The sequence below is a fragment of the Colias croceus genome, chromosome 11 (genome assembly GCF_905220415.1).
Source record: "Colias croceus chromosome 11, ilColCroc2.1".
Classification (NCBI taxonomy): Eukaryota; Metazoa; Arthropoda; class Insecta; order Lepidoptera; family Pieridae; genus Colias; species Colias croceus.
The window spans coordinates 2,448,275-2,460,770 of NC_059547.1; the positions used below are offsets into that span (position 1 = coordinate 2,448,275).

Below are 12,496 nucleotides of genomic sequence, written 5' to 3' on the forward strand. Positions count from 1 at the left end.
TTATATTATAACATAATTTTTTGCTCGTATCACAATATCATGATATTATTAACTAGCTAAAGCTTTTAGCTTAGCTTATATCACTAGTAGCACTAATCTATACTTATGCGATAAAGTAGAACCGATTTGAAAAATTATTTCACTGTTAGATAGCCCCTTTATCGAGGAAGACTTTATAGGCTTTTTCACACATAAACCAATAGAAGAGGAGCAATGCGAGTTAAACTGCGGGCAGAGCTTGTATGTTATATAAGCTGGTTGTAAAACATTTTACTCACATATTATTATAAATTATAGTTGCAAATAACACATGCTTTTAGTTTTGATAGTATGCAAGCGTAAACTATATAGTTTAATAGCGTACTTTGGCTCCATTAAGAGCATATTTTAAATTGTAATGTTACACGTGGCACTTAATGCGAGAATTATGATATTCATCCCAGTTTCTAACAGTGTATTTTGTTCGTTATAACAAATAGATGGACTGTTGTTTGATAAGATGTTATTTCTCTGTATAAAATTAGTATAATCTTTAGAAATTAACAGTCTTTTTCACACTTCTATTGATTTTGGCGGCAACTATTGCTTTAAACAATCTAATCAAAGGGGATAAATTACAATATTTGGACCAATCAATTTACGATAACACTAACTACTCACAATAATTATAAGTTTTATTAGTTTTGTGGATTTAGCTGAATAGACACAGATAGAGGCAAGAAGAAACAGAGAAAATCTTGTCTAACAACCTCTCAAACTCGTGTTAGTACTTAAGTTAATATTTGACGTCCTTTGTCGTAATTTCAAAGTAAATAGAAGACTATTTACCCGAGTTATGGAGCCGCGGTACAATTTACTTGGAAGGCTTAATATTCGTCAGTGCACTTTTAATTTTGTCCATTTATGTAGTTCTGGGAAGTTTTGCTCATCTTTAGGTCCAGTTTCTAGGAAGAGAAATGGTAGGGTTGATCAGTGATCACGCTTTGGAATATGTGAAATATGTCGTTTATAATTATGTTACCCGGAAATTTAAGCATTAATTTTATAATAATACATTTTACTGAAAATTATCAGGATGATAAATGTAATATTGTATTGTTTAATTGAATTTCCTACTTATATAATTGGATTTACAGAAATAATTGTAGAGCTGTCTGTAAAATATTTTCTGATGCAGAGAAAGAGTTTTTAATTTGTTTTAAATATTTGTAATGACAATACTTTTAAACTTTTGAGTGGAATAAATATTTTTTATTCCTTCTTTACCTTCGATTTCAGATTACTAAATCTCGGTATCTTCACAAATTTTACAGTTGCAACCTCGATTCTACAAAACCTGCCACAGTACACTGCAAATCGTCTAAAACGTAGCTAACATGAAAGATGCAAGTACAGTGTTTCCGTTTCGTTGGCAGAGCTGTATTCCCAGTTTTGTATAAAAGATGCAAGCAAGCGTACAGTCATCGTAAATGGGCTTACAGATTGATAACATATGAACGACGTAAATGTTTTAGATTTAGAAGTTGGAGTTGAACTCAAATAACATAGCTAGAACATTTGTTTCTGCTATAAATAAAATTATTTTTAAACATTCAAAGATTTAAGACGCTTTCAAAATTTATTTATTTGAATACTTTCCTGTACTCCAATTATACCATAAAATATAAATTCCTGGAGATACAAAATTACACAAAAGGCGGCCTTATCGCCTACGGTGATCTCTGACAGACAACCTTTAAATTGCACGATAAATATGTCATGTAATTTGTGGTTGTGTTACCACATTGTCCTGCTTTTCTTTCGCTTTAGCTTACAACATAGGACACTAGAGCCCTGTCATTCCTTGTTAACCTTTGGCTGACGACGTGGTCTAAATGTAACTTTAACGCCGCAGTACCGTCTCATAGACGTTAAAACTTAAATTGAAATAAAATAATATAAATTAAACAATACTATACTGTAACGGTTTTACAAATTGATTCATACATGTTTTAGAACAATTTAATACAGATAAAATAAAACTACTGTCCTTAATTTAATAATAATCAAAATTTATTCATGAATACACTATAATTGCTTAGCTTAATTTAGGAACTCTTTTTTTATAAATCTACACATCAATCGAAAAATGAACTTAAATAATCGTTACTTCTTTGTATTATAATTTAAAAATAACAAAAATAATTAGTCTTTCTTCAATAACAAAAAAAAAATGACAAGGCACATTTTTGGTATCTACATTTTCAACGTCCCGTGGTAGTCATTGGTCATTGCATATTTGAAGACAGCATGTAAGACACATTGGCTTTCTGCATTGATAGCAGTTGTACTTTGTTCTTTTTTTAGGTGAGATGGACATAAGCACACGTCTTCCAAATTACAGGTTCCGGATTAGCTTGGCTTTTTAGAGACGGAGGAGGTTCAGGCATGTCGGTTGGTCCAATGCAGTGCCGGTGGAGAAGTTGATCTTTCAACTGGGGTTCTTTCCCGTTTCCTTGGCATACTCCTAGCTAGCATAGGTGTTTGTGGCATACTCTTTGGTGCAGATTTCTTTTTTCAAGGCATTCTGCGAAAGAGAATAAAATTAAAACCGATGTGACGTCAACGAGACCCTATGTGGCTACCTACGTAAACACAGAGGTGACGACCAAGAGACATGCTTAGTTTTTGTACATAAACACCGTACTTACGTCTGTGAGACGGCGATCGCTCCTGTGGGAACACCTGTGCACTCGGTGCGCTGGTGGCCGTGACTGGCGGCAACAAGATGGCAGGATAGGAAGGTAGCGGGAGGGGTAACGCTGCACGTCGCGTTATTTGAAAAATATTGTCATAATAAAAATAGTGACGTCTGTGAGACGTATAGCACGTCAGTTAAAGGTTAAGTAATAACAAATCAGGACGCTAATCGATTCCCGTTTCACAAAGTGTTGGAACACTCGCTACGTATGGAAAGTGCAGAATATAATTCAATAGTTCCCATATGGCGCTACTTAGGTGGTTGTGTGGTGTAGGATGTAAGAAATAGCGTTTATGATTACGCGTTACTCGTGGTACCCGGGTATAATTAAATGTGCCTTTTCGCTAAATCTGAAAATAATATATACCAAACTATAGTTTGTACCAAATTTCGTACAGGTATTTTTTGGTAGAGCTACAAATAAATTTATAATTTTTAAATCTTCAAGCTTCAGGATGAATTATGAATGATGAAGCCTTTACTCAAAAGGTGTTGGTACTTACATGGATTAATATTACTTATTATCTCTTTACAAATTTCATAAATACCCGCCAAGCTGTTTTAGCGTGAAAGAGGAGCAAGATTCAAACTTTCGCAGTTTAATTAGCAAAAAGTTATATACGCAACTAATCCACTTACTGCCGAGTGATGAAATGATGAAAATTAATATAAATTGAAGTAATTAATTAGCTTATTGAATATCCATTTAACAAAGTAGCGTCATTTATAATAACCTCTAATCATATTAATTGTTATTACCCAATGAAAGTGCAATTGCAATTTGAAATCTTTATAAATTAAGAAGAGAAGATTTTATTTGATTTATGTGTGTCATTGATAAAAACTCAAAAACTATTTACTGTGTAAAATATGGCAGATATATTTTTATCTCGACTCAACCCGCGAGGTCGCGCCCAATATTTTAAATGGTTTTCATATTATTTTTTAATTTGTTGTGTTATTTGTTATTCTAAGTGTCAGATAAGTTACAAAAGAACGTACATTTTCTCTTATCTTTTTTATTATAAAATAATGTACGTACCTAATGTAGAGTAAATGATACTGAAGAAATTTCTCAAGCGAGTACAGCTGGAATAAGTATTACTTTAAATAAAGAACCCAAAGATACTTCAACTAACAATAATATCTTTTGACTTGTACGGGGTGTACAAGTCAAAAGATTGCTCCCGTATCGTCAATCCTTCAAGTATCAGACAGCTAAGTCGTGACGGCAGCGATTTTACAACGATTGAAAAGGTAATGGAGTGGAGCTTTGGGATCTTATATTTAGATAGATTGTACCAGATATATTGTGGTAGTTAAAAATTTAGGTGGGAATTTTTTTTTTTTATAGTACAATAGCGCTTGGCCACAATCTCGCCTGATGGTAAGCTGAGATGTGGCCTAAGATGGAGCGCGCTTCCCTAAAATGTACCTGTTCACTCTCCTCTTGAAGACCTCCAAATGTACTCCTTCCTTCCGGAATTCCTTTGAAATTGTCTTGGAGACAAGATGAATAACATCATCAACTATGGAATTTTTTGAAGAGGTTTAAAATATTACATTGCAATGGGTTACTATATTTTATTTTATGTAGGTATATTAATTTTCATACGATCAACTTCAACGTAATACTAAATAGTGTCCTAGTACTTGTTTAAATTTCGGATAAAAGGAATAAAAATCTTTTGTTTTATTCTGGTACATCAGCTACAAAACTACCAAGTTACATCAACATTTTATGCTAGATTTGACGTGAAAGAGTAACAAACGTTGACGTTTCTAATATTAAAAAAGTTATATTAAGAATTGTTATTTGTGAATAGAGCGTTATTGATCGAATGTAATAGACTATAGCCATGGCGTAAGCCTATTATTATCTTGTCATTTTAAAATGAGTCTCTACCCTTTGTTTTGAACCAGTATGATAAATATCTATTTATATAATAAAGCAGAAATGTCTCTTTGGCCTTTGTTTTGTCTTGAAAATAGAAACGAACTTACTTTTTGCAGACATTTATTGAAACTCGATTTAGCAAACAAATGTTTAAATTAAACTAAACATATTTAAAACATTAGTTATATTATGAATAAAAACAAAACAGATAGTTAGCCTATTATACGCATAAAAACATGAAATAATTTAAGTGCAGTTAAATTAGACAAATTATAATGAAAGGCAAAATGTCCGCCTCAATTAGCAGGAAACGTCTAACTTAATTCAACGTTAAATAACACCACATCGAATACATATTTAAACGGTGAATTTTTCAAAAACTCAATCTTTTATTCACTTGTTATTCTGCGGTTTAACTCGCATAAAAGTTTTTTGTTATTTCAATGTTTTAAATGTAAAGCTTCGCGTTTGCGGTTGTTAAACTGACAAGTACGTCAACTTTCGCAGCGGTATTTTGTTTAAATGTATGTATTTATTCATATAAAAATTGGTTCAAGCGCGCTCTTGTTATTTAATTACTACAAGATTTCTCTGTTTACAGTAGGTTAGGTAAATAAATCAGCACTGTTTTGTTTGTTAGCGTCGCACATGCTGAAATATGCCAAAATTTCGTGGAAAGTTTGCGTTGAGTGTAAAATGATTCGGGTTAAAATGGTGCAAATAGTGATGTGCTGCAAAATGTAGTTCCACAATTTTGGTCAGAATTTCATTTACATATTACTATTATATCATTGGAATGAATACCTAATATATATTGAAAATGTTCAAAGCAAATGTTTTAAATGACTACTTTCAATAATTCGATTTATTTTTTGTAGATATTAATATGATGTATGATAAAAAATGTCGAATTCCTATGTATTTTTTTCAATAATTATTTATATCCTCATTCTCATCATATTCTTATTGACATATTATCACTCAGAAATAACTGTTCAACAATGCTTATAAAATTAAAGTTTTCAAGCCAGTAACCAAGCATCTTATGTAAACAAAATACATAGAAACACTTTCTTTATCCGCATTATGTAAATTCGGAAAATATCTCGAAACAAAAGCATCCAATGGCATAAAACCTACAACAGTCTAATACAAATACAATTTTGGCATACGACTTTAAGTTGCGAAACCCACCCAGCTTTCTGATAAAATAGCTGTGAAAATTCCTAGATAACGTTACATAACGTCTTGCGAAAACCCGAATAGTTTTCTACAAAACAATGAGCAAACATGACCCGAAATACATGGAAAAGAAAGATTTATCCAAACAAATGTTTCACTTCACTAAACAAATAGCAATTTCAACGTTTACTTTTTTAAGTTATTTCAGATGAATATTTGGATTTACGCAAAAGTTCCTCTTTTATAGATTCTTTTGCGAGTATTGTGTTTTAAAGATTAAAGAAAATAAATGTGAATTGATACTGAGCAGAGGTTTTCTTCCATTTTATGTTTAATAAATAAATATGAATACACAGTTATTAGTTGAATATTAATATATGTTATTAAAAAATATTATGTTAAGACGATTACGCAATACAACCCGCTTTTAATGCATCAACTACTTGTACGTTTATATTGTAGTCCTACTAATCCTATACTAATATTACAAATGCGAAAAATTGTGAGAATGTGTATGTGTGTGTTTGTTACTCTTTCACGCAAATACTACTGAACCGATTACAATGAAATTAAGCACACATATAGAGGGTAACTTGGATTAACACATAGGATATGTTTTATCCCGGAAATCCCACGGGTGGGATTTCCGGGTTTTTCTTTGAAAATGTGGGCAAAGCCGCGGGCGGAAAACTAGTACTTACTCTATTTTATAGAAAGGTGTATAAAATATCAAGGACTCCAATATTTAATACTAGTTTCCGTTCCCGGATAAAAAGTAGCTTATTTGTTATTCTAGTCCATAATCATTCCGTATACCAAATTCCAGGCAAATCCAAATAGAACCTTTTTGTGAAAGTACAGCAAATATCTTCATATCCATACTATTTGCAGATTTATAATACACTAGCCGCTCGTTCCGGTTTCCCTTGCTTATATTAGGGGAAAAATATAATGCCCCTGTTGATCGAAGCTTTCTATAAAACCGCGGGCAAAAATTTAAACACACATTTCGGGATTGATATTTAAAAGTAGACTGTGTTTAACACTGCTTCTTCATTTAATTTCAAATTAAAATTTATAATAGATTATTTTGTAATAGATATATAAATTTACACTTATAATCGTATGAACAGTGAATAGATGCTTAATGAAAACACAAGTGATACAGCGTGTAGTCTAATCAAAATGCATTCTCCAATTTCAGATACTGTTATCACATGGCACAAAGCGACACACATTATATAGTTCCATATCAAGTGCACACAAACAAACCTGTTACTGTACATTAACTAAATTGGCCAGACTAGACCCGCTTACAGCCGCAACGTTTCAAATAATGATGTGCTTCTGTTAGTACAGGTGAAGCTTAGTTGCCATCTCAGAACGTTATTTTGGGACACTATTTATATGAATTATACGTGCATATACCTACTTGTTATAATTATGATTATATGTGCACAACTTGTTATTATTATGTTGGGATGTATTCATAGTTTCTACACGATAGAGTATGATGTACCTAGTGCAGATTACCGGTGCAAAATTTTCATTTATTTATTAAGTAATAGTAGGTACTTCGAGCTTTTATGCCGTTTTTGCTCATCATTATGTACCTACCAAATGGAAATACTCACCTATGTATTTTGTGGGAATGAATTGCTAAAACGACATCAGAAACATTAAGAAACTTGTGATCTATGTAAACAGAAAATTAGTTATACTTAAACTATACCGTAAACAATAAATTCCTATAAATATTAATAGGTAATTTAACTTATAAGAAAACCTAGATCCATTCTTCTTTACCACGCAGATAAGTACCAATCTGTTATTCTACCCCGCATTTTACATTTTCTATCCAATTCGATAATACCCCAGTTCCAACATTCCAACAAATAAAAATCATACTCAGAATAGAAAGGCACGGAACGGAGAAATCCCGTCCTTTACACGACAAGTCTTATTTAAATAAAAATTTAATTAGACGAGTACAGCGTGCAAGCGAATTGCAAATAAAGCCGAGTCGCGTAACGTCAGCAACAAACATGTAGGCTTTAATTGTATTTATAGCTAGTACGGTGCACATACAAAGTATTGTATTTTATTTATTTATATATAACTAGCTTTCCGCCTGCGGCTTCGCCCACGTTTTCAAAAAAAAACCTGCATAGTTCCCGTTACCGTGGGATTTCCGGGATAAAACCTAGCCTATGTTACTCGTGGATAAATGTAGCTTTCGAATGGTGAAAGAATTTTTAAAATCTATTCGTTACAATCAAACAAACAAACAAAGTTTTCCTCTCTATAATATTAGTGTAGATTTTATCAAAATCTGTGCGGAGAATAAATTAGGTATAATGTACTGTACGATTCTATTCAATTTAAGTAGTTCAATCTTCGACGAACTAATTGTGAGGTTACTTTTAATATTCGTTATGGCATTAGGTAAAACTCGTTCGATTTAAATTGGCGAGTTGCATTAAATTGTTGTGTAATGTAAATCGGATTTAAGATCATTATTTTCGCGACTAATTTTTATTCAAATAAGTTTTAATTCAAATCTTACACGACAAAAACAACGCGGCTTTAACACCGAACTGAGTAGGTATATTCACTAAGAGAAATAATAAAGGTTTTCAGAATCAATTTTTAAATATTAAGCGTAAATTTTTAAGAAAACACTTTAAGGGACCGATTTAATTTGAACGTAAAAATGAAATGATTTTCCTCAAAAATATCGGGATGGGTCGGATAATTTTCGGCACAAATTTGAGCAGAATTACTAAACAGAAGGGAAAATTGTTATAACATTACCAACTCGTGTAGAAATGGCTTTTAGAAAAGCTTTTATTATCAGCCAATACAGCTTACGAAATAGTTACAAAATACATTTTTAACACGCTTTTATTAACTTCACAAACAAAATGTGTTTTTATCCTCCTTCAGATACGATTTTGATCCACTTTAAAAAGAAAGATACAATTCAAACTTTGTAGACTTATCAAATCTAGGATTGGTGACAATACAATAATTCTATGACTCAGTGTGTTTTTCAGTTTTATTCTAACCATAATAATTATGTATTACATATAGGTACCGTGAAAGCGTAATAGACAGACAGGCAGACTTTAAACATTAGTATAGAGTCATTATTTATTCTTCTGAATACCTCGGTATCAAAATATTAGTCCGTAACGTTATCTCGCTGAAGAAAATTATACGCATTATACAAAATGATCCTTGTTTACATAATTGTAATGCTAATCCCACTGAGAGGTACAAAAGAGGTGTTTTTACATTTACATAAACATCTCCAACACTTCTTGACATGGCTTAAAGATGTTAATTTATTACCTGAGCTTATCTTTTATATTTATATTTTGTGTGATACTTGATTTCTATGTGAGGCAATTATTATGGTAAGGACTCAGTCAAAGTACCTACTGAGTAGATACTACCTAATAAATTATTAAGTCGAAAAGAAACTGGTCTGACTGTTCTTAAATTATACATACGATGTTTTTTGCTATAAAGTTTATGGTATTTTTTTCTTTTGATCAATGACATGTTTTTTTTTCTAAAAACGAATTATTTTAATATTTTGATACTCTATACCTACTGCATTTTCACCTCCATACTCTTTTCTGTAATACCGATCCCCATTTCCTTAAGAGATCTACGTCATAAAAAGCTTGAATTCAAAAAACCTACAAACGAGCTACTATAAAACAGAACGGCATCACTTAAGAAATTAAAATTTTAAGCGCATTTGACGAACAAATTTTCCTTTCGAAAACCCAATTGCGGGCTTTTTGTTTAAAACCCCAACTTAACCAAGTTTATTAGAAACTTATCTGACCCTCTACTTTGAGTGTTCAAGTTGGTAATATTATTACCTGAAAGTTGGTACACTATACATTGTAACAGATAGCCAATTTTAACTCTGATTAAAAACAGGACTTTAATGTGTAAGTTCGACCGCCTCCTTGGTACATTGGAAGACGCGCGAACGTAGTACCGAGGGGTCCTGGGTTCGATTCCCGGTAGAGACGAAGCAAAAAAAAATGTCTAAGTCTGGCAGGACACAAAAGGCTGATCACCTATTTGTCCCTAAAGAAAATCGATCAGTGAAACAGATATATAATGCATCTGCCCCACTAGGTCTAGGGGACATGGGACATCACTTATTGTGTAAGTAATAGACTAAGATCGGGAATAGCTATTAGAAAAGAAGGAATTTATTATAAAGTTATTTCTGCTTGTTGATAATAAACTTTACATTGATCGATCAATTCAATTTATAACAATAAAAAATATAATCATCAAATGTAAAATCTTTCTGTAGTTATGTACCTACCCTTATTTATAGTGAGTCAAGTCGTGAACAACGGATTGAAATCAAATCTTATTATAAGATGAGAAACTACTTTCTAGCTCCGATTACTGAAGTTCATGATATTATTTTCTAAGTCTTGTTATTATAAAGGCGTGTATACAAGAAAACCTCTACACATAAAGTATAGAAAAGTTTGATATAATACCAGGCCCGTTCTAATACGTTCGTTGTATATTCAGAGCCTTTTAGTGCTTAAAGGATTATCTACGACTTATAATATTCAACGCAGATTTTGTCTTTGATAAAATATAAGTCTCGTTTGATAAATATATTTTATACACCTGTTTTCAATAAAATTAAACTACATACATCGGAGTATTTTGTTTTTGTTAAGGCAATTATGGAATACTTTGAAAAAGAAGTGCTTTTCTGAAAATATTTTATAGACAAAGAGAGTTAAAATGCTTTATGATCCGATATGGCGTTTAAACTAACCGTGCTTCTCGATTGCTCTTGCTTGCGCCTGTATACCACTTGACAAATTAAACTTTCTTAGCATTTTAATTATTAAGTACCTACTCTATTAGGATTTTTATTTATAGATATGAAAATATTTATCAAAATTAAATTCGAATATCTAGAATAATTATCGGTACAATTCTACCTACCTCTTGCGGCGTATATCTAAAGATCTCGTGTTTCCCCCTGTACCACTTAACAGAGTGCAGCGACGGATCGCCTGGCTGTCGCGCGTACTGGCAGCGAAGATCCGCGTCTATCCTTGGGTCCGCCCAGCGAGGCACGTCGAGTAGAGTTATCGTGTGGCACATGGTACGAGCTGGAAGAAAAAAGTAAATTAGTGTTGGGACTACGCTGTCTTTGAAACATACCTAGTAAAAAAAGACCGTGTGCACACGTGTCAGAAGATTCAAAGATACCAAAATCATCACCTTACTCCATGACCTGACGGTATTGCCATGACGCGACCATGAAATTTTACTCTCAACGAAATTTGAGGTAGGTAAGTAAATTACAGGTAAATTAGCTTGGAGAAATTTTTGCGTTTGTAGTAGTGTATGGTCAGCAAATAAAATAAAACAACATTTTATTTTTAGTTATTATTATTATATATATATATATATATATATATATATATATATATATATATATATTAGAGATGCGCCGAATAGTGGTTTCACCGAATAACCGAATACCGAATACTATTCGGTTAGAACCTTACCGAACCGAATATTCGGCCGAATTATTCGGTTCAATGTTTTGACGTGTTTTGATGCGTAAACCGTTTCTAACGGGTCGCAAGTAGCTGCCGGCTCGGTGGCGAGCGAGCCTTACCTCATCGCCCGCCACCCGCGTATATCGCCCGCGCACTCCGTGCCGTCTTAGTTGTGTTGAAACTTCGCACAAAATATTAAAATTCTTAAATTGTTTAAAAATTTTATATTGCACGCCTCATAAGCGAAGCGTTGAGGTGGGTACTACTGTCACTTCGCGCAAAACATCTGATTTTTCAAACTTAAAATGTCTTTATGTATCATACATTGCACTTGTAAGATAATACATACACACACATATTAAGAAAAAACACTATTTTTAACATTCATGATATTTTTGATGTCATTTTTGTTATTTAAACTAGTTAAAAAACAGTTTAAAAAAGTTCTGTCTTGGACGTCCGTGTGTCTGTATGTGCGGAGGATTTTCTTGTTAACACGATAGCGACCGAAATACTTTACTAATCGAGTCTTTTTTTTTTTTCTCTTACGCTTGAGTATGCTCAGGAATAGAACCCTTTCATTTTTCAGGGTCTGATTCGATGTGGTTTAATTGTTATTAAATAAACAAAAAAAATATCGACTTTTTTTTTTTATAGTGTACTCAAAATTCACCATTATAAACTCGATTCTTTATACTATAAGCCAAGGTTTAAAAAAATAAGTTGGTAGTCAGTCCCTTAAACCTGCGCAGTTTCAAATCTAGGTGGGGCCACAAGAAAAATAGCTCAATTATTACGGTACCGCTTTCTTTACTTTTCCAAATGTTTTATTTTATTTCTTTTTTATATTTATAGTCACGTACTCTTTATAAATAATAAAATTTTATTGTAAAGGATGAGATTATGAGGCGTGCACTTTTGGATTTTCCAAACTATTTTTACTTTAAGTTAGGTAGTGTTTGCAATATGAGCGGACGTAATGTCATTTTCTTTTGGGACTAAAAGCATTGTCTTCAGACTTCAGGATTTAAAGTATTATAAATATTAAATACTGACTAAGTTCTAATAATAAAAATGATTAAATTATGTTGATGTAAATTTACAAAA

General features: G+C 32.3%; 1 protein-coding gene across 1 annotated transcript in view; it reads right to left on the bottom strand.

Moving 5' to 3' along the window:
* LOC123695529 overlaps positions 1-12,496 on the bottom strand; it is an 89,123-nt gene that overhangs the window by 30,576 nt on the left and 46,051 nt on the right. Inside the window, exon 2 of the mRNA XM_045641404.1 lies at positions 10,824-10,993. Within this exon, the coding sequence (XP_045497360.1) occupies positions 10,824-10,993 (170 nt within the window). The remainder of the gene's footprint in view (positions 1-10,823; positions 10,994-12,496) is intronic.